The sequence below is a fragment of the Guyanagaster necrorhizus genome (assembly GCF_019112545.1).
Source record: "Guyanagaster necrorhizus MCA 3950 unplaced genomic scaffold BT62scaffold_1, whole genome shotgun sequence".
Lineage (NCBI taxonomy): Eukaryota > Fungi > Basidiomycota > Agaricomycetes > Agaricales > Physalacriaceae > Guyanagaster > Guyanagaster necrorhizus.
Genome location: NW_025064880.1, coordinates 2,712,502 through 2,736,204, shown reverse-complemented (window position 1 = coordinate 2,736,204; position 23,703 = coordinate 2,712,502). Strand labels below are relative to the sequence as shown.

Here is a 23,703-nt window from a genome sequence, read left to right as displayed (position 1 = left end):
ACGGGCTCTGAAGTCGGAGGATGTTGTTGTACTCTTTTTCAATACGAATGTGTCTGTCTGCCTGTGTTTGCGGTTCACTCATGAGATTAGGGACTACGATATTCGCGACGAGTGAAGCAAAGTCCGTATCTCAGAAGAAAGAAGTGATCATGGGAAAATGTATGCGCCTCTCTTCTTCGTCCAGCTTTGATACTCGCTCTGGGTTATAGGCACCACACGGATACATAAAATGGGGGGGACGTTGCGGTCAGATGAAAGCGCGTACTCGTTCCTAAACTTATGGGGGGGTAACTAACTTTTGCTCGACCCTCCTCACGTACCTCGCCTCAGTAAACATGTTCATCGAACTGCCTCGCACCCTCAAAGACTGGCTCATGAGAATTCGGGGTTCTCAATCGGCTATCCTAAAGTTAATTCCTGAATGAATAGGGTGATGCGAAAGAATCGTAGAGATGTTGTCTCCTGTATATCTGTGTCTGCAGGTCCATCGAACGTGCGTACGTTTTTAGAGTTGCGGGCTGAATTCGTACACTGGGTTGAGATGATTGTCATCTGTCACAACAGTCATGTCTGGCTGACTGATCTCGGACAATTCCATCTGATATAGAAAAAGTAATTTTCGCCTGGCTTCTTCCTCATCATGTAGTTCAAACTCCTCGCTGTGATCCTTACCCATGTACTTCCTGTTTGCTGTACTAGGCAGGTGGGACCCATTTCTCTGGTTGTAATTCAATATTTAGGTGTCATTCACCTAAGTTCTGCAGGTCGACTACTACGCCTCCTCGATGAATCGTAGCCGTCTAATCTGGCTTCAAGGGTTGGAGGTACGGGGATCCGTTCTTTCGCATTGACATTTTGCTGAATTCATATCTCAAGGCTTCTGGTACCTCGATGCATACCAAAGACCGCCTGCACATCTCTAAAATTGTATTCGAAAAACTCACACTGGCAGTAATCTTATCGCACTCTCCGTTCTCTCTGGCAAGAAGTCGTGCCAGGTATTCGACTTGTGTAAATACTGACTCCGGCTATTCTTCAGGTACTTAACAGCTTGCCTCTTACATACCCACCATTAACGCATCAACATGCAGTCCAAGCTCCTCTTCGCTGTGATCCTCACTCGTGCGCTTCCTCTTCCACACCTCCCGCACGCAGATTAACTTTGAAACTTAGTGACCATGGCCATGTTCGCTGTACCAGATGAAGATGGCACTGCCTCAGACGAAGAGCAATGAGGTGGATACTGTATATTTTGAGCCTGAGTAGAGAGCTAATTTTTGGTTTTACCTAGGCTTGAGGATCAGCCATGAGGTTATCGTTGCTATTTTTCCAGTGCAGAGCTCGTTTTCGATGCCGATGATGAAAAAAAAAAGTTTTTTGATTGTGCCGAGTCCTTTAGGTTATTTACGAACTGTAGCAAGTGTTTCCGTGTTGAGGTTCAGGTACAAGAGAGATCGCTATAATATTCTGCATGCTGAGCCCAGATTATTATTCTGCCTTTCCTATGGCAGTTCCTGCTCTTATTATTTGAGTCGACGCGGGTACAATAAGATAAGTACATCTGTTTGATTTTATTCTTCCTATACACGGAGTCGGAGAAGGAAAGAAACCAAGATTGACGGTATATCTAGTTGTGAGACTCCGAAGATACGTCGCTTTTTCCAGATCTCTACATAAATCCTTCTCCTTCAACCGCGTTTTGCTTTTCCACCATCCGACTTTTAAAGAATACTGTGGCTCCCTCGTGGTTCAGCGTGTCAAGTAACCGTTCTATTCCGTCTAAGCAGCTGGGATTTCGTAGACCCGCCTCTTCGTTCGATCCGATGTACTGATATAAGTATTGTCGATCCCGTTTTCGTGATTACACTTTTTTTTTTCTTTTTTGGTTCTGATTGTCATATATTAGAGAAGTATGGTTTCCAATTATCATGAATACCTTGCAATCTGAATTTTGCCTGAATCGGTGAATCGACGGCATTTGATACTGCCAATGATACAGACCGCGTTTGGATCACGTGGCCGTAAATCGGATCGGGGGAAAGGACGCGCTCTTACTCATCAACAGCTGGCCAACAAGGGGATTTTTATGAATTTAGCCGATATGAATCTTCTTTCACTCGCTCCAGGCTAGGATTAGCAATGGCCCAGTGACAGTGGCAGTGGAACAAGCCGACAACGCTCCCAGGAAGAGAATGCTGCCAGTGCCAAGGTGGTGTGGAGGAACAGCCGGTCGGACGCAGGACAGTTAGATGATGGGGGCTGATCTGATGTTTTGCGTTTTGTTGACTTTAGCTCTACAGGCCGATTCCTGCGTCTCGATGAATCGTAACCGCCTCGCGAAGAATTCGACGATTAGCCAGGCTCTGAGTGGGACGAATGCTGCCAGAATTGTTGGGATGGATCACCTGTGGTGTTTTTATTGTTCTTTCGATGTCGAAGCTTCGCTAACGCTGGCTCTTCGAATCGATCCTTGCCCGCCGCGGATCGTGGCCATGCCTTTGTGCCAAGTGAATCGAACCTGGAGGATAACCTCAAGAAACGCTGCCCTAGAACCGTGAATGGTATGGGGGGGATGAGAATCGTTTCTTTCATCTTGACGTCTTGCTGATGCCGTGTCTGCAGGTCTACTGGTACCGACCGCACCTGTCTTTACCCTTTGCCCTTTTGGGTATAAAGATCGATGATCGATAGGCGAGGCGCCTTTGTACTGCTGAATGTAGAGGCACCATTGTGGCGCTATGGTGTAACGGTCGAGGAACTCGGGCCAGCGACGTTTTTTCTGATTCGATCGCAGCTAATATCATTCCAGGAAATGGTTTATTTTTCTCGGGAATACTATGGATCAACAAGAAATAAATTTGAAACACGTGGTGATGATTGATACCCTTCTCTTTCGCAATCAGACACCTATTTTTGCTTCCCAATACTCATGTCACAATCTCATTTGTCGACCATCTTTCCACCCTTTGCAGCGGCCTTTTCGCCAGCCGATCAGTTGTATCTATTCGATTGCTGGCATTCTTGACCTATGTTCCTTGTTATCCTCGAGCGGTACATGTCTTTTGGCTAACGAAGCATCCCTTTGCAATTGTAAGGGTCTTCACGTATGCCTGTCATCGGATGAGGTCTTCCATTAGTATCTCAAACAAATATCTTGATTTTCTCTCCCAGCCTGGTACTCTTTGCGCAGCAGATCAATGAAGCGAGCTATTTGAGCACTTCTCAGTACGCGTACGCTCTGTGTGTAAAAACTTCCGTGCAAGTCCAAGACGACCTTTCCCTGCATTGCTGATCCGACGCCCAGGACCACACGAAAAGCCAAAGAAGAGCTGCTGACATTGCATAGCTGACCAAGTGATTCGACGGGGCCCGCTTTCACGTTTACTCGGTGTCCCAAGTGTAGGTCCGTTTGGTACAAGGCATTGGGTTGATACTTATTCCGATGCTTTGACACAGGTACTGTTACTCAGCGGTGCCGTTTGGCTGAAGCCTTGACATGCTTTTGTATGCATATGTCGATTTCGGAATGGTATTTTGCGTGCTCATTTCGGAGCAGTGGCGAGCCTATAATGTGGCCGACATCTCTGGAGCTTCTGTACTCGGCGCTGTGCATTCATCCTGAGTGGTTGCTTGTACCACTAAAGTGGCTGCCCAGCAGAGATACGATGCGGCTAAATCACTTTAGAAAGGTTGTGATGAAGGTGCCCCGGCTCAGGACGACGTTCTCCCCACCGCAGAGCCTATCACTACTCTAGATGGTCAAGCACGTTCGCAGGTCCCTATTTCGAAGGGACAAGTCGTCGTGACTTCTGTGTATACCTATAATCGGTGTGTAAACTTTTTTTTATGCTGAGCGTAGGGAAGAGTCATTCATTGATTGAGGGGTATAGACTTCCGTCTGTATGGGGAGATGATGCTGAAGAGTGGAATCCTCGTCGATTTCTTGAAGGCCGGGATACGAACCAAACGTCTCTACTCTACAGGCGTTGCACTCGTATTACTATCCTGCGTTTTTCTATGTCAGTCCCTGTTCTAATCATTCAGTCTCACTTCTGTTTTCCGACCATTCAGAACCGATGAATCTTTCGGATGTGTTTATTCACCCCCTAGTGGCAGGTGACCAGATGTCATGCAACAAGGCTCTTACTCTGGTAACCTCGTTCTGGCGTGTGTCTTCCTTGAGCACGCCACATTTAAATTGTTTGATGAAGAGAAGGGAATTCCATGTTAATCATACCACACTAGTCGAGAATAGATTGGAGCCCGCGGGCAATTTCGAACCAAGCTTCTCTCTCCGACCATCATCATTTAAATGAATATGTTGTTTTTTTTAATGTCTGCTAATCTGCTAGTCACAACGGCGTAGGTCCATCTCATGTTGCAAGGGATATTTAACTTCACTAATCGCCCGTTAGATTCTCAAATACTATCCTTTCTCCTGCTCTTTCTGGGTCTTTAACAACATCTGCCAATAGAATCTTGGCGTTCTAGGCATGGGATCAACGGACGCGGCTTATTCACGGTAGCTGACAAAATGGTAGTTTACGTGGTCACTGTTTATGCAATAATCCTCGAGCTTTGTATCATCCTGGTGGTCCACGGGTCCTGATATCGCTCCGGGCCATGTACAGCTGACGGCATTCCGCAAACTTAGCACCACCGAAACCATGCGCTCCTCTGTGTTATCAATACTCCGTCCTCTTATGATGTCGTAGCTTTCACCATAGCTGGCCAATAATACTCTTCTCGTGCGTTATTCTCCGCGAAACGCACCACAAAATACGACTGCTTCCGCAGAGCAGCGTGCGATGTTTGGGCATTGAGGGATCTTCTTCCTTGAACAATGGAACGCGAAGTGTGATATTGTACGTATATCTTCGGCGTGTTACATAGGGTTGTTTAATAATCAGCGTGTACGTTCTTCTCTACTATCTTCCGCATGCTGTCTCTTTCACATCTCCTCATTCTCATTCTCGTAGTATCCATCCTCGCTGTCATCCGAACGCGGTCCAAGCACAAAGCAGTGCGAAACGTCCGTGGTCCTCCGCGCCCTTCTCTTCTGTTGGGTTCGTTACCTGCTTAGTTTCTCCCCTGTATCGTTAACCCCATTTACTAGGACACGAATGGATGATCCGCCAGCGGGATCACATTGGTGGTCTGGAGATGCAGTGGCTTCGAGAGTACGGGGCGGCATATCGACTCGGCGGGTGCGTTTGGGTCAGCATGCGTTATCTTCGGTTGATTAAACTTGACTTTTTGTGTAATATAGCAAGACGTATTGGTGCTATCTGATCCAAGGGCCCTGCAATACGTTTTCCACACATCCGGATACCGATTCCCGAAGACATCCGATGTTCGTCGAGTAGCACATGCGTTTTTCGGACCTGGGTTGGTGACAGTCGATGGTACCAGTCTGCCCATTTCTGTATTATGCATCTCTCATTCGTTTACATCCAGGGACCGTGCACCAACGACAGCGAAAAATCATGAACCCCGCTTTCTCAGCTTCTCAACTTCGTCAATTTCTTCCTCTGTTCCAAAATTTTGCGTCAAGAGTAAACTCTTTAGCTACTTTATGCCTATAGATCTCGTCTGATTTTTGTTCCACGGTAGCTAACAGGCAAACTCAGGAACGATATTCAGGACGATGCTACAGGTAAGGTGGTTAATGTTCTGCAATGGACAAGCAAAGTTGCATTGGACATCATCGGCATAAGTAGGCTTTTTTAATGTTGTAGATTTGTCTGGTAGTGAATATTTCTACAGCTGCTTTCCGATACCACTTCCATGCTCTCGACGGTGAAGAGCTGGCATCGGAGCTCCGGGATGCTCTCCACAATATATTGTAAGCGCCACATTTAAATTACTTTCAGCTATGATCTAACCTGAAATTTTAGCATACAGGCTGACTTTCTGTCGCCCCTGGATCTTCTATATGCGTCTCTTTGGCGCATGCTCCCCAGTTTTGTCTTGAAAGTGCTTAATCCGATACCGACGAGAGATACATTCCGACCTCTGCAGTTCAGGAATTCTTCGCAGAGAATTGCCGGCGAGATCTTTCGGAAGCAAGTCGATGTGGTTGCAAATGACCCGAACACAGCCGAGAGGGACATTGTGAATGTTCTTGGTTTGCGATGTTTCTTCGTCCTTCTATCTGTATCGAATTTACATCCATGGCAGCGTTATCTTACCTTACGGAAGAACGGAGTAAACGAATGAGCGATGAGGAAATTTATTCTCAATTATCGTGTGTTCAGTTATCTTTCTTTCTATGGAACTTCTCTAATAATTGGCGTTAACAAGGACTTTCACTCTCGCTGGCCATGACACTACCGCGACGACTACAGCATGGGTCCTGTACGAGCTCAGTCGTAATCCACATATCCAGGCACAGATCCGCGAAGAGATCTTACAGACACAGGAACGCTGCCAAGGAGATCTCACTTCGAGTGATTACGACTCCATGCCTATGCTTAATGCTGTCATCAAAGTTTGTATTCTAACTCGCAATGGATAGGATCAAATTTCGATTTTATCCCTGTAGGAAACCCTGCGTGTTCACCCTTTCGTTACTACCTTGCTCCGAGTTGCTGCCCAGGACGACGTTATACCTCTCTCAGAACCCATTATCGCAGTAGATGGCAGTTTCGTATCGGATATTCCGATTCCGAAGGGGCAAGTCATCGCGGCATCATTGTACACTTACAACCGGTATGAGTCATCGCTGCGGTTGGATTTTTCTCCATCTGATATTTGCCGGTGCAGACTACCGAGCGTATGGGGACACGATGCGGATGTTTGGAATTCCGATAGATTTCTACATCCTTCGTGGAGCAAGCAAACGCCCTTGGGAGTCTATGCGAATCTGTGAGGACCCTGTTATACTTGTGCTACTTTGACCTCATCGTCCTATTCACAGGATGTCATTCAGTAAGTAACTTGATCACTGATCACGCTCCAAAGGCTCTCCAATAACCAGTCTTATTTCCTAGGTGCAGGGATTCGTGCATGCATCGGGTACGTTTCGATGCTTCATAATTATGACAATTCAAGTTGGGGCTAAATAGTTCAACATTCCAGGTGGAGGTTCGCGTGAGTGTTGTTCGTATCGTTCTGTGTTATATACTTATTCGAGCGCAGGATTATGGAAATTCAGGTCCTCGTCACGGAGCTTCTGGGAAAGTTTGAGTTTAGCCCGTCCGAAGAAGGATTAGAGCTTTTGCACGCTCCGGGAGCACAGACTCTTACACCGGCCGTGAAGGGAAGGGCCCACGAAGGGGAGCAGGTTCCGTTACGCGTTTCCCTCCTCAGCGAGGAATGACGGGTAGCTGTACAACCCATGTATCCTTAATATTGGTTAACCCTCCCCCTCCTTCCCTAATGTAACTGTAATGAAAATGTAAATCTAGCCATGGCTTTCGACTTCACCCGATAACAAACTGAAGATGAATCTCATAGACGTTTGCAAAAAAGGATAAGAAAATATCCCCAAATGGGGTGATTCGTGTTGCTCGTTATCACTAAACGCAAGTATGAACAGTTGAAGGTCATACGATTATCTTTGACCCATCATAGCTCTTTGCGCATAGCGAAATGCCGAGTCCTTCCTCCTTCAGGCCTTTCAGCCGCGAGACGTCAGCGGAGGACAACGACACTGGTAAATCCACATCGATCTGGACCGTCTTCAAATACGAGCTCTTCCATCTCATAGCCACCGCATCAACGAACACTGCGTCAACAAACCTGGCACCCGTCTCCTCTGTGTCGCCAAAACGTATAAAATGGCGTAAGAAAATAAGCGCTTTAAGATGCGGCACCAATCCGTCACGAGCGATGATGGACCTGAGGCAAATGTCGTCGGACCGCCGCCACTGGAAGAATTCGAGGCTCAGGGATGCGAGTTTTGGGGAGCGCTCGAGGATGCCGGAGAGATAATGGTTCAGGGGGGTTTCGAGTAGCCGGAGGGAGAGTAAGGAACAGAGGGAGTGGGAAATGAGGTCGTGCAGAGCCCGAAGCCTGTCTGCTTGAGGCGGAAACCCAGTGGGTGGACGCGCGAGGGTGACATCCGTTAGAGCTGGTAGCGAAAGGCTACCAAGCAAGCTGGAATCGCAGATGTTGATGGTAGTGAGATGGTCGTGCTGTATTCTGGGAATGATCCGGGACGGCAATGCGTCGGAGTTATGGAAGGTTTGGAGGTCGGGAGCAGACCGTATGATATCGAGATTCGATGGCTGGGGTGGATGTCGAGGGTCAGGGATCCGGCGATCAATAAATTTGATTAGTCGTGAAGCCGGGAAACGGATTTGTGTCTTTTGATTAAATTGCCAGTCGATGGTCAAGTCTATAAGACGTGGCGCAAATTCAAAACCGTCAATAACGTCGACGTCTGGATAAGAGGAGGAAAGATAGAGGCGGGAAAGATTTGGAATGCGACCACGTATTTGAGAAAGCATGGGTACAAGATCGGAAACGAGGCTGAGATCAGCCACGGACCAGCGGTGGGAATGGGCAAGGAGTATTTGGAAGAGTGCCTTGAACTTCTCATCCTCTTCTGAGGTGGTACGCTTCACGATAGAGCGAAACACAAAGTGAAGAAGTTTTTGACAGCGTTTCAGAATAGTTATAAGCATGAAGCAAGGGTCTTTTCTGTGTACGGAACGATGGCTCACAATGAAGTTGGTCCAAAGTTCAGGGCAAGAAAGGGCAGCCGCCCGCCATGTTTTGCAAACATGTGAAACTACCCAAGGACTTCCCTTCATACGATGAACGTGGTAAGACTGTGAATTTCTCGTCCATGAGAAAATTTCCATCAGCAGTTCCGGGGGAAGGCGACGGACTGGAGATAAAACGCGTTTGTAGATGGCCAATGCTTCTTCCATGACCTTTTTTTCAGCATCGAGATGCGCCAAGTATTCGACAAGCTTTTCCTTGGCTTTTAGTGCTCGCTGAAAATCCTTGCCAGAGGGAAAGGTGCCGGTGGACAGGAATGACTGCATAAGATGAACGTTTATCTGTGGCTTGTCTATAGGGGAGGAGCAACCACACTTGGAGCAAATACAGATGCTACCCTGCAGCATCTAAAAGGTGATTCAGCTTCTTGAGGAAATAGAGCTCGAAACTGAAATGGTAGTAGCTTCCTACGTACCTCGACCTCGGAGTATGTTTGGCCCTTTAATGATAGAGAACCTTGGCGAAAGGGAAAACCAACAAGTTGAGAAGTCCGATAATGGTGGCTGCAGAAAAAAATCGCGATCAATGTCCGCAATCATGCCATGACCAACGGGACGTTGCCGTTAGCACCGGCCCGGGGACAATAGTTCTTGGAAATTGAGAGAGACCAGTTCCCGACTCTACATTTAACGTAGCAAGTTCACACGTTTCTTTGTCCTGTTTTCTCTTATTATCTTTTACGCCAAATCATCGACATCGAAGAATTCTTGGTTTAGCAGTCTTTTTGGCCGCACTTTCTTACGGTGCGGCATATCGGATGGTCCTCTTTTACTATGATACCTGCACAGACAGCTTACTCTCAGCGTGATGTTCAAACTAACGACATTGATTGGATATTGAATACATGCGTCATAATAATATTTTCAGACCCCTCCCAAGTATATCAGGATGTAGAATCATTTCCCTGTCCGTTTTCTACAAAATACCATAATGTCTTAGGTATCTACCGCCGTTGAAAATCCCACATCCACCCACTCCCTCATCTGCTTCCCATACCTTATCGCTACCCACAACAAACTGTCGTATATCCAATGTCAGTCAGATGGGAGGGGAGGGAAACCAGAACTTTTTTGGCTCACACAAAAGCAAACCACCCGATCAATGATATGATACCGTAGGCAATGGCCACACCCCAACGGTTGATCAACGGCAACACGAAGGCGACAGCTACAGCAACTATCATTGCCCGGGAGCACCTGGGGAAAAAAAAAAGCGAGTCAAGTCATGGACGCATCCTGGTCTGAAATTTACGTTGAACACGCCATGACCTCCGCACTGCGGACATGCATGATATCCACCAAATAGGCCGCAAGAGGGGTCAGCGCTGTGTTCGCGCCGACGCCATTGATGAAGAAGCATATCAGGTTCAAGACGAGGCCGAGCTTGTTGTCGATAAGTTGTGTGATCAGTCCCGAGAGGAGGACGGGCAGCGGGATGAGGATGAGGGTCCCGATCAGTGCTGCTTTCAGTCGCTCTTCTGGACGCCAGGAGTCGGTGCCGTATTTCTTGCGAGAGGCGATAACTATGCGGTCGGAGAGACGGCCTGCCAATGGTGCGCCGACTACAAGGTGGTAGCTTCAGAAGGGGGGATGCGAAAGAAGGGGGGGAAAGTTAGTACTGATGTTGCCTAGTCCTCCTGGCAGAATACAGGCTCCGATGATAAATTCGTTGGTGATGTTATATTTCGCGCCCTAAGAGATATGTGTATGTGTGTCGGCCAAATTGGAAAAGTCAATTGGGCGTACAATGGTATACGCGATAGGTACGGTCAATGCTGGAAATTGTGATAAAGAAACCTAACAAAGATAAATTTTCAAAGCGCACCACTGGATGATATCAAGACTGCGGCGCCAACAAATGTCTAGATGGTGTTAATAAGTTTTCACGACATAGCAAAGAATTATCGTACCATTAGCAACAAAAGGGGACTACGTAGAAGAGCCAGGGGTGCGAGGGGATTCAGCCAGACCCACATCCAGCGTTTTGGCATGTCATCTGTATCTTCATGCATCTTGTCGATACCCCGCGATCCTGGGTGGCTTGTTTCCGGAAGGAAGAGAAATATCAGAACGAACCCGACAAATCCGGCTAGGGCAAGGACGGCCTGTGTCCACCGCCATGACGCATAATGGGCTCCCCATCCTAAAGGATCAGAAATGATGAAATGATAGATAGAAAGGACGTATTGTATTATGTTTACCTCCTGCTAGAGGCGCAAGCGCGGAACCGAGTAGGGTCGCCTGACAGCTCTGTTAGAAGAGTGAGCACGGTTAGTATAAGTGTGACACACACCGCGAAGAATGTGCCCATTGCTGATCCCCGTTCGGTTACCTTGTAGATGTCACCTATGACTGCTGCCCCTACGGACATCCCACCTGAGGTCCCAAATGCTTGGATAAACCGGCAGACCATCATCTCCGGAACATTGCGCGACAGAGCAACGCCAATGGAACCGAGAGTGAGAAATGGAACACTGGCAAGGTATATTAGTCGTCGTCCGTCTACGACGTGTCCGTGAGCGAGAGAGCACGGAGCATCGCTGCTTGAAGAGCACAGCACTTACAGAAACCGCTGTATGTTGCACAAGTCATACCACCCAGTGAGGCGGCGAACATTGACAAGCTGACGGCCAAGCTATGGCATTCGTTAACGATGAGAGAATACTCTCAAAGCGGTTTAGGTACCTAATTGTGGAACCCGTCGAGTTCAAATCGTGAGCAATTTGAGGTATGGTGGGTATAAACGTTCCTGACGCGAACACTGACGATAAGATGGTCAGTCCACCTTCTATATCTGATATTGACATATCTTGAACTCAACTTGGAACGAGAGCGCTCCATGATACGAGAGCCACGATTGTCCTTTTCCTCGCGGGGGAAAATCGATTATAGATTTCTTCATGACGAGATACCTCGTCGAGAAGCGGCGTTGACTCGGAAGCCATTCGGAGGCTGGTGACAAGGATGACAAAAGAAAAGGCTAAGGGATATTTGGCGTATTATTTGTATGCCATCTGTCGTCACGGTCAGGACCTTCCGTCGCGGTCATGGGGTCATCAATCCACGGACAACACCCACATGGCCATCAGATTTCAAGCTGGTGATTACTATCTAGCCGTCTTCCTTCAATGCTAACATACTAAGAAGCGGTATCTATTTTATCGCGAGGAACGTGCAAGGTTATAAAGTGGATCAAGTTTAGTTATGAGAAGCTGAAAGTTACTACTCCGACTTGAATACCGACACTCGAAGCGGTATCTGGACGCCTTCGTGTATTCTCCCTTGGACCAGAGGAAACACCGCTCTGTGTCCAGGGGACTGCAGCATAACGAAATCCTCCTCCGGAAGACCAAATTCAAAGGCACCCAGCAACTCTGTGATCAAGGCCTGGATTTCCATGATACTGGAAAGATGAAAGATGATGGAACATCGATATTGCGATTATTCGGCACAGAACCACTCGCGCAAATCGCCATCTGTGGATGGTCTCGGTATTTTGACACTCAATCGTAGCGAATTGGAGAAGAACGTACCCGATACAAGAGTGGACCCCCCCGCCTTGATTATACGTGGATCAGCTCTCCGGGTCACGTAATCCGGAAAACGAACAATGGCTCACTAAAGCTCATCCTACAAAGAAAGACGATCAGCCCTCGTCCCCAAGTCCAACGCGAGAACGGCACGTTACAAATTCGAGAATACCCCTAGCGACACTTGCTCAGTCTCTCGCTGGCGTAGGAATCTCTGCGGATTCCACTGCTCGGCGTCGTCGCCCCAGACGCTCGGGAGGCTAGCACATACCGTAAAACAAACAGCTGATGAAGACAATGGATGTGAAAAAACACACCGATTGTAAGTGTACACGGAAGCAGTGACGATCTGTCCCTTCGAGACGCGTACCTCGTGCACGATCCTGCCGTCAGTGGTGGTGATAGGTTCGCCCAACGGTATGATATCGTCTTTGCCGGAAATTCGGTGGAGGACGTGATTAAGTGGGAGTAGTCGAAGTGTTTCCTGTCGTAAAAACGATCAGTGGTGATCAACTAACTGCTCAGTAGGACGTGATACCTTGATGGCAGCATTGAGCGTAGGCATTGAATTATAAGCATTGGAAGAAAGCGGCCTGCTATTGTTAGCTTTGGCTTGCTGGATTTCTGCACGGATCGCAGCTTGATCACGAGGGTTACGTGCTAGCTCATAGAGCACCCAGGCAGTAGTCAGGGCAGTCGTGTCGTGTCCCGCCATGATGAAAGTCCTATGGATGGAAGTTGAGCTCAGCACAGTAAGAATTTATTTTAGAAGTTGAAGCTTACGCAAACTGCGCGTAAATCTCTTCCTCAGTCATCTTTTTCTTGGGTCCTTCGGTGAGGTGAGAAAGCGCTTAAAGTAGATATATGTGAGTCTGAGAAACACGGGGGGAAGGAAGGACAGCGTAACATGCCAAGGACGTTGATGATATTCTTTTCTGAAGGAATGTCACTATCGGCAAGAACAGATATCTGCTTTGCAAATAATTGTTGGGCAGCTTTTCTGGCTGTGGTCCTGAACCGCACGAGTCGTCGTGTTCCTCTGGTAGAGATTCGCTGGAGTAAAGAAAGACCCCAGTCCGGAAGCAAACGCCAAAGCGACAAGTACAAAAGCTCTAGTGATGATGGCCACATCTGAGACTCGCCACTAACGGCAGTCATGAGCTCGACCAGAAGAATAATGGGAGAAATAACTGACAGCATATTATGCAGAGCAGACTCGAGTTCCGTTTGTTGCCTGTCCATGGCATCCATGGCATTGAATTCATACCGAAAAGAAGCTGGAAAATGTCATAATTAGCACTATCAAGTGCAGAAAAGACGACGACCTTACTCTTGCCGATGACATCGAGTGATGTTTTGGTTGTCCATTCGAATATATCAAGGACCTTTCCTTTCCCTGTCTGGGTGGAATCCTCCATCTTTTTCTACAAAGCTAATTGCAATTAGACGGTCCGAATTTCTGGGCTGGAGCTCAATACCGACTTTCGATGCGGCGGATTGGAACACGATCAAAAATTGGCGTAGCTGTGACGTCGAGAAGGCGGGACCGAGGATCTTACGTTGCCGTTGGTGAATTTCGCCTGAAAAGTTCGTCCGTCTCTCTTATTAGAAGGGGCAAAACTTGAGTAAGAGCATACGGTACCTGCGACTGTCCCCACGCCTGGTCCTAACATGATACCCGTGAAACGATCTTCTTCCGGACTTTTTGGATAGCGATATCCAGAAGTGTGGAAGACATACTGCAAGGCCTTGGGATCCGAAATGATTAGTACATCTTGCTGGACGGGACACTCAGTTTCTCGTTCCCAAAGTAAAAGAAAGAATACGTCATGCCGAAGCACCCGCCCACTCGATAAGCACCGCCATACTGTTGATACCAAGCCATTTCTAAATCTCCGATGTTTTCTCGATTGCGAATGACCCATTCATGACCTGAGAGAAATATGAAAATCGGGAGGAGAGGTTGGAAATGACCTAGTAAAAAGGAAGGGAGGGGTGGACCTCGAACCCTCCGTAACGACTTGTGGCGTACGAGGAGTGTTACGCAGGCATATACCGCAACAAAGACACCCAAGAGATACAAGAACGTTTGCATATTGCTAATTGCCCCCGTCGGGATGCTGAGAAGGAAGTACTTTGAGTCGAACGTCTTATACGGCCAAGTTTCCCTTTCGTTTATCAAGTCGCACAATCAGGACGGGTTCTGTATACTGTAACAAACAATGACCCATTTCATTTCATGACGGGCATAGAAGCCAGAACAAAAATAATGACTTACGGTACATTGACTCAGTCGTTGACACGAGAATAATACGGCGTTCCGGAAGATTACTGAAGTCGGGCTTAAAGGATTTGTCAAGTAAGACTTGAGCGGAGTGACAATTTGTCGGCGAAGCGAATCTTGAACAGAATCTCCGGGATGATTATGGATGTCGAGCCGTCTTATTTTCCACATGAGAAGAGGAGGACATTCGCGTTGGAGCACTGGTGCTACTAGAGGTGATCAAGGAAGAAGATTCGGCGGTGGTGTTACTGCAGATCTGATCAAGGAGCAGAGTCGCTCTTGAATTAGGCTAGGTTGATTTCATTGTGTTAGTCATCTATCGTTCGAGATATCGATCAACGTGTTGATGCATTATTGCATAAGATGACGGGAAACGACATTAGATGTTATTGGCCAGGTTTGCAGCAACGTCAATCCTCCGTTAGGAAGAAACGAGGATGGAAGGCCGGTCATTACGACACGTATACTGGGGATTAAATATCCAAATAGTGTTAGAAGTCGGAGAATGATAGGTCGACACGTCACGAAAGTGATTGGTGGATTGCAAGAATAAGTTACGTGCAGACTGCTCTGCAGCAGCACTATGGTTGTCCAGAGTTTTACAACGAGTTATCGTCCGAGTCTGAGCAATCTCTCCAAAACTCAAAATAGCAACCTGAAGGAGAAAAAATTAGAATTCTACATCTTTGGAAAGCTGAAACGAAAAACAAACTATTTCGGTAGCATCCAACACGCGTACCCACAATCTTCAGCCGTACGCGAGTATTTTTTTTTTCAATAATCTGCTGGCGTTACGGACCATACATAAATATGTCATACTTGATCCTCTGAGACAAATGAAGGCGCGGATTTGAATTAGGGTCAAATCTCAAGCGAGGGTGTATAAGCTGCAAAAATTTAGAGTCGTCCGCCCAAGAAAAATCGCAGTGCACCGACCTGATAAGACACAAATACCGTTAAAGGTCTGCATTCAGCGGAAAACCCCTTCTGAGCTTTTTCTTCATGTTAAAAGGAGGACACGAACCTTGTTCACGCTTGTGACGACCTCTGCTTCCCTACTACCACTCAGAAACATGGCGTTCTAGACGCCCAGTGTGGAAACGACGGGCAATGCTGTACCCAAAAAATCGTCACGGTCCGCGTAGTTTTTGATGAACAATGTGGCATTAACTATTTAGATCACGTGAGACCCCTACCGGCCCGCAGTGCCAGTCAGACACTGTCCAAGGCAGCTCATCTCCGAGTCCAAGTCTGAAAGAGTTAGCACGAATTCCATTAGATTTCTCTTTTCTTTCGGGAGTTTTTGCACTGGTAGCAATTGTCTTGGCTCATCTGACACTCAGGCTGTCTGGGGGGATGTCCCATGCAATGTAAAATAGTTCACATCTTCTCCACTAAAGCATGTTCCCTGGACGTGGGGACCCGGCCGGCACGTGGTCATCAGAGGGACAAACAAAAAAACCGGGAACTCGTGATTGCAATCACACAATGTTTCTCTGGTCTTGCACAATTAGGTTTTTCTAGCGTCTCCGATATGATTTGCTTCCATCCACCAACGCGTCCTGCGTCCATTCATTTCCGACTGTCTTCTCAAGCCTCGTGGGGATTGCGGTCCTGATTCCTCCATTCCACAATGTCCGAATCCGAATCCGAGGGTAAGAAGCCTTTCAAGGACATCGTTAGGTGACCTATTTTTTTTTTACTCTGGACACACCTACAGCTGAGTCTTTTGCAGGCATTTTTCTCCCGCATGGTTTGCCGTCATCATGGGCACTGGGTCGATTAGCATCCTGTTTCATGCGTTTCCGTATGGCGTGGGCTCTGCCGGGATGATGATGAGGACCATGGCGCTCGCGTTCTTCTTCCTCGATACGTGTCTCTTCGTCGTCTGCCTGTCCGTCTCCGTCCTTCGCTATGCCATGTTCCCCGACTCGTGGAGCTCAATGATGCGTCATCCGTCCCAGAGCCTCTACACCGGCACTTTTCCCATGGGCGCTGTGACCATTCTGACGACGGCAGTCAGCCTCGTCCATGAAGACTATGGATTCGGTGGAAAGCCATTTTTATATGCCATTTGGTGGTTATGGTGGTTGGACGTGGCCTGTTCCTTCATATGTTGCTTCGGCGTCTTGTATTACATGCAAGTACGCCAAAAAAATTATCCTGAACGCTGCTTTTGATTGTTTTTTTTTTAATTGCAGGCAAACGGCACATGTTCACGCGTTGCAAGGAATGACGACAACTTGGCTGCTGCCGGTAGTGACTCTGGTTGTCGCCTCGTCAGCTGGCGGCACCATAGCGTTGTCGCTACGCCAGTATTCGCTGGACCATGCACTCGTCACCATCACCGCCTCCATCTTCATGGTGTCGATCGGACTATCATTAGCCCTCATGCTGCTAACAGTGTATCTCCTCCGCCTCATTGTATACGGTCTCCCGCCCGGCTCGCGAATTACCTCCGTATTCCTACCTCTCGGACCCATGGGGCAGGCCGGGTACTCCATCCTCCTCCTCGGACAGTTCTTCCGCACCGTGTTGCCCCTTCCCTATGGAAACTCGGAACTACTGGCCGACGAGTCGACGGGCCGCGCCATTAACGTGTTCTGCACGGGCATTACCGTGGTCCTGTGGTCCCTGGCGTCGATGTGGCTGTTATTTGCCCTCTTGGGATTACAGAAGGCTCTCCGTCGAACGCGTCTCCCCTTCAAGCTAGAAATATGGGGCATCATTTTCCCGAACGTAAGCCCCCGTACACGTATTGGTTTACGTCTTTGCCTTACCGTCAATTCAATTCGGGGGGTTTATTTATTTATTGTAGGGCGTCTACGCGAACCTTACTCTCAACCTCGCAAGCACTTTTGACTCGTCGTTCTTCCGGGTGTGGGGATCGGTATATGCCGTTTCGACGCTGCTCGTGTGGTGCTTGGTGGCTTCGCGCACGCTAGCGTTGACTTATAGTACGCAGATATTCGAAGTGTCATCTACGAATGATGCGGACGTGTCGGAAGGAACCTGGGACGTAATAGTGTAAAACTGATCAGATCCTGCTGGAATCAAAAAGAGTGGTTTCGGAAGAGTGAGGGAGTGCGTACCATAACTTTAGATATGCAACCTCCACTTTGATCATGTCACTGTTGCTTGCAAGTACGTACCCAGTGCTCGCCCAATCTTGCAGTTCACGTTTACTGCCTGCACTTCTGCCAGCTAGTTATCGAATGCTAGAGGTAAACAATTCCGTTTGTATCGATTCCGCGGGAGAACAACCTCGATCTAGAACTGTCACCAGCGCTTATTTCCGAGGACATCTAGGGAACCAACCCTTCAAGGCAAGTGCACAAGGGAGTCCCACTCTAAATACATCTTTTTAGAGAATGTGTGGGTGCTTGCAACAATGATCCACACCAGAAATAGCCACAGCCACACATCTATGTTTGACAACCGGCAGACAATTTTTGGGGGACAATTTACACAAGTGCGTAAGTGATTGAATACGGGAACACATAAACAGTCATGGGATCCATTTTTGTGAACTCTTTTCTTATACAGCCAAATACTCTTTTTCTTTCTCAACCTCAGATTCGCAAGAAGCATGAGATGCCAGACACGCGTTATTACACTCTGTGGAACCGCTCCTTGGACAGTAAAATGCCCAGAAAGACCGCGGAGACATATGCCAGGACGAGGATGAGGACGATTCCGGCATCCTCCTCGTCATCGTCGCACCGCCCGATACTGATACCCGAGCAACGATCAGCGTAGGCGCCAGGCCCTAAGGATAGCACATCCATCAACCCCGGGGAAGAGAGAGAGAGCGCCAAAGCGAAGCTCACAGTAATTATAGTCGCAACGACTATCGGATAGTTCGTATGCACATCATTCGTGGCGTAGAAAGCCAACAGGATGATCAGCGCTATAGCGTACAGCGCTGCGGATTCGATGATGGCCTCTATGGACCAGAGCCAGCGCGTCTCCTTCTTGATACTTGGTCTAACAGCTGTGATCCGATATATGATGAGCAGCGTGCACAGCAGCGTTACGGCAAGCGACATGGAGAAGTAGGGGAGCAACCAGTCGATCTGGGCGGTGCTCCATGCGCTCCCGGGGGGAGGCGTAGCCGTTTGTTGGTAGATGCTGAAACCTGCGAAAACTGGGTTTGGATTGTCAGTTCTAATTGACGATGATGATGGTTGAAAGGGGGGGGGACGTACTCGTTCCAACGATGGTACATAGCCCTGGCACGACGACGAACATCCATTTTCGGCCACAGATGATCCAGCACCGCCAGATCTATGTCATTACAACACATCAGACTCGTCCGAATGTGTAGGATATAAAGAAATATGCTTACCATGATGCAATCTGCGATAAGGGTATTTGCCATGAAAGCCGCTGTGCTCAGGAGCATCCACTTGGGCGCATCGAAGAAATAGTCGTATGTCGTTTCCTCCGTTTGGCCATGTCTTATGAACCCCCCTCGGATGAAATCCCATCGAACAGCGAGATGGGATGTGGCGATGAGGTGCATTGCGAGGACCAGTCCGCCATGAATGAGGCGATCTCTGCCTTTATCACGGACAGCTAGCGTATGCATGAGGATGGTGTATCGACCAAGACATCGAGACGAAAAGCATACCGACTACCCAGATCGTAAAAGCCACAACAGTAGTGTACATCCCTATGTAACAAAACGCGATTCAGGTAAGCACTGGTAACATTTCAGATGAGGAGCGTACCATAGAGCAGAGATTCGAGCAATGTCACATTCAGCAGTGTATCGCGGTACTGAAGTGAGAACGCTGCTGGATAGGAGGCCATGTTGGAGCACCACGAGTCCTCGACGAACAAATTACTCGTTCTTATATTCCATTTCAACTCCGCCAAGCACGCGCAACATCAATCGGAAAAGAAACCACTCCGTAAACCCTCGTGGGTGGGTGTGATACTATGTCGGCGGTTAAATGAACTGCAGAATTGAATGCCTATGAACCGATGACTGCTTATGAGGCATTTGATAAGAACACGCTCCTTTGAGCTAGGCGGTTGTTCCAGTACCAGGTAAATGGAACTAACATGCTTAATTCCATTCAAAGCGAACTGCCTATTTGATACTGCGAAGTTCCATCACCGTCTATCGAGAGCTGGTGGGGAACGCCGACTACTGAATAGGTCAATAGCGCCCAAAGATGATGATCAAGGGAGATGATGGTTTCAAAGATTATCTCGCCGAGATGCCAGAGAAGCTTTGAAATTCTCATAATTTCGTGTTGTCGAAGGTTGTTTTCGAGGCAACGCCACAGTTGGAAGTCAAAGCGAAATAACCGATAAGATATAACACAAGAACGTGGGGAGGTTCATCCGATGTGCCCGTCTATTCCGGAACGGAATGGAACAGAGTGATCTCCTTATGGCACAAAGCTTGAGTCAAGAGACTTCGAAAAGGAGAAGGAATCTCACTTCGTAATGACACGGGACAGGAACAGGCGAATCCTCCTCGGCAGAAGTTCTTTTCCAAAGAATAACACAATGTGCGTGGTCATAGGAGCGCACACAAGTCCAGCCAGATGGACAATATTTACGAAAGGACTGGCTGCCAGCATATGGAAGCTATCATAGTACCATTGGGTTTTGATTATCGACCGACCCTGGTCGTATCGCTCGAGACTTGTGTATGCATGGTGGGCGCTCGGGCGGGGCGACATCGGAGACACCATAAAAAAAGAGAAGTGATTCCGATAGACGGTACAGTTTCGCGCCTAGATGACAACGTAAAATGCACGGAGATGTTGCCATGTTGTTAGCCTGTATCTCGACATAGGCACCTAGTAAATACAACAGTCCCAATTTGCAAACAATACAGACTTCTCGAAGTCTCCGGTATATGCTTTAAAAAACCTTATGTTCAGGAACAGCGGAGGGTGCAGCCTCGTGAGCTGGCGGTCTGGAGCTAGAACATCAGCCAAGGAACATAAATGAGCTTCAGACACAAACCTATCTAAGGACATGTCCCTCTGTATGATCTTTTGAGTGTCCACTGACCTCTCCGACTCTCCGTATCTTGCACTTCGCAGGCGTTATATTAGAAGCATATCAGAGGAGAGTCAAAACGGGCATACCAAAGATTACATTCTCGACATGGCGCCCACATCGGCATTTCAGAAGAAAAGTCATTCTGGTCTTGCACTATATGGAGGTGAGAGTAGGGAACAGTCGACGACGAACACGGTGATGGTCACTACATCTCCATCAACTTACAGCAGGAGACGTGGAAGAGGAAACGCACGAGCGAAAGATTACAGCAAGGAGCTTGAATTGAGGTAGGCTGATAAGTACCTGGGGATTTGTCGGAGGGGTGCGCGCGCGCACGGCGCAGTCGGCCCAATATGTGCACCAGTACACCTGCAGACACAAGTCCAGAAAATCGTCAAGGCGAAAGAACTGATGGTCGTACCTCCAGGCCCTTGAGCAGATCTTCCAAATTCAATCCGCTCAGAGCATACAGATTCAAGGGATACTGAGACTGTAGACGGGAAAAGGTCCATCTTGAGAGCAAGTGTCGGTGATACGCCAACGCCGAAATAACAATGAATGTACCTCCATTCCATCGTCTTGGGCATTCCAACTTCCAAATGGCCCTCCAATTAATTTCAATGTCAGGAGAGTGGGTTACGACGTGCACGACAAAGGTCGCTTACAAATCCAAATCAGTGATATTCCAACGTCGAAACGAAGGTCGACATGCCCTATCCGTGAGGCAGTATCATGTCCGACTTGAGCATATCTCCCTATCCTATCGCCACGATCCTGGACTGGTCGCCAGTGATATCGAGTGAGTCAGAAAGCATTCTGGGTACGAACGGCCCACGAACTGGCCAGAAATTTGCACATAGATTAAGGCCCTTCTGTGAAGATGATACAGAGTTCAAAGGAAAAAGTCAGTGGAACCTTCAGACTGTCAGAACGACATGACTGGGATCGAACCAGACAAAGCATAGCTGAGAAGAGGATATCATTACACTATGATGCCGCAATGAAGACACCACAGCTCAACGCTATAGAAAGACTGTCCATCCATCTTTAGGCTCGAGTAGGACACGGGACCAAAGGCAGTGGATCAGTAAGCCAGATCTAAGGACATCATTTTATCATCAGGTCGATGCGCTTCAGAAGAGATGAGGTGGACGGACATTATATGCACTGCCAGTAAACCATAGCTTTTGCCGATCTTGGGTCTTGTATGCAATTATACGCGTACATCTGTAGAGAGGACCTTAATACCAGAACAGGCTTGAATGCAAGCAGAAGCTACACACTGCGTGGATAAAGATAACTGGCATAAAATGTCAGTCAACGTGATTCTTCATTGGCCAGAAGAAAATACCTATCACTCATCACTTGAAGTTAAGGGAAGGGCAAGCCTTGGAGAGAACGGAAAGCGTAATCGGTCTACACGATTGCTACAGGAACATAAGAAGGTAGAATTCAGCATAATGCACGCGATGTATGCATCAAAGCAGCCGCGCCAGTCCTGCAGACCTGAAATTGACAAATAGTCAAGGCGAAGAACCGATGTCGTACCTCCACTGTCAGCTCAAGCTACCCTTCCCACATCTCTTGAGATCTTGAATGTCCAATTCGCTTCGTGCAAAAAGATATCGTCAAATTTCACCGCGTGAAGGGCGGATCTAGATAGCTGGACTTAGCGACACTTCAATACCGGAAGAACAATGAACGAACCCTCCATCCGTGGCTCGGGCGTTCCAACCCAATAAGCCTCACTTACTTGTGGGCCATCGCTAACCGTCGAATACTGCGTGAGGCTACAAAGATGGCTGTAGCGCAGTAATGACCAAACACGTATTGGAACAATCAGGTCACGGATGGATGCCATTACGATTCATCAAGCAAGGGCGTATACAGGTTGATCATAACCTACAGAACTAGAATCAATGACACCCTAATGTCGGATTAGAAAGAACGATGAACGCACGAGTCCACGCCTATATTCTGTACTGTGTCCGACCGGACGTTCCTCCACAACAATCCTAGCAGTATTTGTTTCCTTGTGGGCTATCACCAGCGCTAATCGTCGAATCATTTGTGAGGCTGCAAAACGACCTGCGATCTGGGACGAGCGCAGAAGGAAACTTGTAATAGCTAGACGAATATGGCGGTCTTGTTGAAACGACGCGGTACCCGGTACCCGGATGACAGCAAGCCTTTCCCACGGCCCAATTTGCGACCATGTGATCCAAACACGGTCTCTCCCATTGCCAATTTTCAATTTGGTCTGTCTTCGACTCTTCAGGTTCTTTCTTGGCTCTGGTCCCGCCTGAATCAACGTCTTCCAGACAAGAATAAAATAAAGTAATTATAACGAGTCCTTTCTCGCCACAGGGGGAGGACCGACTGGAATGAAATGACCAACCAGACGGTAATCTTGTTCACCTGCTACAGCCCCCACTGACTATAGACGCGATAAGAGAAACGCATCGATGAAAACTCGCCAAGTGCTCTACGAGTCATGCAATGTTCCTAGTCATTAAAATGTGACATAGCAACGCCGAAAGAAGTACGTCCCCAACTGATCGTCGACAAGAGATGGAATCCTGAAGCTCCATATCTCAAAATTTTACCCGACGCCATATCTCATCCACTACTTGTCAAACACAGTTACAAGTGATCGTATCTGCACCCCTTCCTCTTCCTCACCTGGAATGATGGGATCAAAGCCGTACCAGCAGAACCATGTTAGAGGTGTCTGATTAACTGCCAGTGATATTGTATTTGCTTAGTTGTGACGGGGGAATGAGATGTCAGGACTGAAGAACCAAAACAGAAGGAATTGAGTGGGTACATAAGGCCGAAGCTACTACAGTCATATTGTCAAATGTGAATATATTCCAGCTTTGAGGCCTCATCCATCACGTTTTGAATGTTTTTCATCATCAGGGCCAAGCTGCAGATTGTTAACATCACAGGATCTGTTATCAAAGAAAATATGCATGCCGCACATTTGATGATAGAAAATATTCCAAATATATCCACCTGATATTTCTTCTAGACATATATACGCTTCTTGATTCTTTGTTCTACCAACAGTTCCTGGTTGCCATGTGGTTTGTATTTCTCAGAATCATGAATTCCATCTCACGCTTTCTGT

General features: G+C 47.7%; 10 protein-coding genes across 10 annotated transcripts; 5 read left to right on the top strand and 5 right to left on the bottom strand.

The window, feature by feature from the left end:
* The first annotated feature begins 2,071 nt into the window (after window positions 1–2,071).
* On the top strand, window positions 2,072–2,641 carry BT62DRAFT_925802 (uncharacterized protein). Its single transcript, XM_043184894.1, has one exon. The coding sequence runs from the start codon at window positions 2,250–2,252 to the stop codon at window positions 2,556–2,558; it is 309 nt and encodes a 102-aa protein (XP_043046760.1). The 5' UTR covers window positions 2,072–2,249; the 3' UTR covers window positions 2,559–2,641.
* A 716-nt stretch (window positions 2,642–3,357) lies between these two features.
* On the top strand, window positions 3,358–3,947 carry BT62DRAFT_54865 (uncharacterized protein). The gene is made up of 3 exons (XM_043181348.1): window positions 3,358–3,399; window positions 3,457–3,828; window positions 3,891–3,947. Exon 2 carries the CDS (start codon window positions 3,507–3,509, stop codon window positions 3,753–3,755), a length of 249 nt encoding a protein of 82 aa, XP_043046759.1. The 5' UTR covers window positions 3,358–3,399; window positions 3,457–3,506; the 3' UTR covers window positions 3,756–3,828; window positions 3,891–3,947.
* Window positions 3,948–4,939: 992 nt separating this feature from the next.
* Window positions 4,940–7,444, top strand: BT62DRAFT_1017831 (cytochrome P450; the record flags this gene model as incomplete). The annotated part of the gene is made up of 15 exons (XM_043178244.1): window positions 4,940–5,066; window positions 5,117–5,217; window positions 5,270–5,405; window positions 5,458–5,555; window positions 5,614–5,716; window positions 5,767–5,845; window positions 5,898–6,127; window positions 6,181–6,247; window positions 6,304–6,490; window positions 6,545–6,711; window positions 6,766–6,867; window positions 6,920–6,930; window positions 6,993–7,017; window positions 7,081–7,092; window positions 7,141–7,444. The coding sequence occupies 15 exons, from the start codon at window positions 4,940–4,942 to the stop codon at window positions 7,319–7,321; spliced, it is 1,626 nt and encodes a 541-aa protein (XP_043046758.1). The 3' UTR covers window positions 7,322–7,444.
* Window positions 7,445–7,808: 364 nt separating this feature from the next.
* On the top strand, window positions 7,809–8,555 carry BT62DRAFT_915528 (uncharacterized protein; the record flags this gene model as incomplete). Its single annotated transcript, XM_043183943.1, has 3 exons — window positions 7,809–7,937; window positions 8,082–8,187; window positions 8,341–8,555. 3 exons carry the CDS (start codon window positions 7,809–7,811, stop codon window positions 8,553–8,555), a joined length of 450 nt encoding a protein of 149 aa, XP_043046757.1.
* Window positions 8,556–8,681: 126 nt separating this feature from the next.
* On the bottom strand, window positions 8,682–8,996 carry BT62DRAFT_878843 (uncharacterized protein; the record flags this gene model as incomplete). The annotated part of the gene is made up of 1 exon (XM_043182563.1): window positions 8,682–8,996. A coding segment is annotated over one exon (315 nt), but the record flags the coding sequence as incomplete, so codon positions are not given.
* A 669-nt stretch (window positions 8,997–9,665) lies between these two features.
* Window positions 9,666–12,060, bottom strand: BT62DRAFT_1017825 (MFS general substrate transporter; the record flags this gene model as incomplete). Its single annotated transcript, XM_043178243.1, has 12 exons — window positions 11,551–12,060; window positions 11,415–11,490; window positions 11,294–11,364; window positions 11,023–11,231; window positions 10,931–10,970; window positions 10,640–10,872; window positions 10,555–10,591; window positions 10,476–10,504; window positions 10,349–10,421; window positions 9,982–10,291; window positions 9,810–9,926; window positions 9,666–9,747 (listed from the first exon to the last, which is right to left on the bottom strand). The coding sequence occupies exons 1-12, from the start codon at window positions 11,672–11,674 to the stop codon at window positions 9,666–9,668; spliced, it is 1,401 nt and encodes a 466-aa protein (XP_043046755.1). The 5' UTR covers window positions 11,675–12,060.
* Window positions 11,952–14,354, bottom strand: BT62DRAFT_880488 (cytochrome P450; the record flags this gene model as incomplete). Its single annotated transcript, XM_043182632.1, is given in 12 exon segments — window positions 11,952–12,132; window positions 12,321–12,359; window positions 12,418–12,519; window positions 12,577–12,743; window positions 12,798–12,984; window positions 13,043–13,109; window positions 13,159–13,403; window positions 13,455–13,536; window positions 13,590–13,644; window positions 13,688–13,839; window positions 13,902–14,037; window positions 14,049–14,354. The coding sequence occupies 12 exon segments, from the start codon at window positions 14,352–14,354 to the stop codon at window positions 11,952–11,954; spliced, it is 1,719 nt and encodes a 572-aa protein (XP_043046754.1).
* Window positions 14,355–16,037: 1,683 nt separating this feature from the next.
* BT62DRAFT_940648 (uncharacterized protein) lies at window positions 16,038–17,804 on the top strand. The gene is made up of 4 exons (XM_043187763.1): window positions 16,038–16,226; window positions 16,279–16,687; window positions 16,749–17,282; window positions 17,362–17,804. The coding sequence occupies exons 1-4, from the start codon at window positions 16,177–16,179 to the stop codon at window positions 17,572–17,574; spliced, it is 1,206 nt and encodes a 401-aa protein (XP_043046753.1). The 5' UTR covers window positions 16,038–16,176; the 3' UTR covers window positions 17,575–17,804.
* Window positions 17,805–18,092: 288 nt separating this feature from the next.
* BT62DRAFT_54108 (uncharacterized protein) lies at window positions 18,093–19,602 on the bottom strand. Its single transcript, XM_043181312.1, has 5 exons — window positions 19,277–19,602; window positions 19,177–19,218; window positions 18,892–19,121; window positions 18,752–18,830; window positions 18,093–18,690 (listed from the first exon to the last, which is right to left on the bottom strand). Exons 1-5 carry the CDS (start codon window positions 19,356–19,358, stop codon window positions 18,155–18,157), a joined length of 969 nt encoding a protein of 322 aa, XP_043046752.1. The 5' UTR covers window positions 19,359–19,602; the 3' UTR covers window positions 18,093–18,154.
* Window positions 19,603–19,794: 192 nt separating this feature from the next.
* Window positions 19,795–22,811, bottom strand: BT62DRAFT_999304 (uncharacterized protein; the record flags this gene model as incomplete). The annotated part of the gene is made up of 13 exons (XM_043190789.1): window positions 19,795–19,911; window positions 20,160–20,342; window positions 20,399–20,481; window positions 20,580–20,603; window positions 20,657–20,723; window positions 20,763–20,775; window positions 20,824–20,939; window positions 20,992–21,230; window positions 21,269–21,349; window positions 22,278–22,360; window positions 22,435–22,472; window positions 22,531–22,665; window positions 22,737–22,811. The coding sequence occupies 13 exons, from the start codon at window positions 22,809–22,811 to the stop codon at window positions 19,795–19,797; spliced, it is 1,254 nt and encodes a 417-aa protein (XP_043046751.1).
* Window positions 22,812–23,703: the final 892 nt, after the last annotated feature.

Bases quoted from the DNA above. Each gene is read 5' to 3' on its own strand.
- BT62DRAFT_925802 (XM_043184894.1), top strand. From the start codon at position 2,250: ATGATGGGGGCTGATCTGATGTTTTGCGTTTTGTTGACTTTAGCTCTA.
- BT62DRAFT_54865 (XM_043181348.1), top strand. From the start codon at position 3,507: ATGCATATGTCGATTTCGGAATGGTATTTTGCGTGCTCATTTCGGAGC.
- BT62DRAFT_940648 (XM_043187763.1), top strand. From the start codon at position 16,177: ATGTCCGAATCCGAATCCGAGGGTAAGAAGCCTTTCAAGGACATCGTT. The intron at 16,688-16,748 runs GTACGCCAAAAA...AATTGCAGGCAA, and splicing joins GCGTCTTGTATTACATGCAA to ACGGCACATGTTCACGCGTT. The intron at 17,283-17,361 runs GTAAGCCCCCGT...TATTTATTGTAG, and splicing joins GGGGCATCATTTTCCCGAAC to GGCGTCTACGCGAACCTTAC.
- BT62DRAFT_54108 (XM_043181312.1), bottom strand. From the start codon at position 19,358: ATGGCCTCCTATCCAGCAGCGTTCTCACTTCAGTACCGCGATACACTG. The intron at 19,122-19,176 runs GTATGCTTTTCG...TGCATACGCTAG, and splicing joins TTTTACGATCTGGGTAGTCG to CTGTCCGTGATAAAGGCAGA. The intron at 18,831-18,891 runs GTAAGCATATTT...GTAATGACATAG, and splicing joins TTATCGCAGATTGCATCATG to ATCTGGCGGTGCTGGATCAT.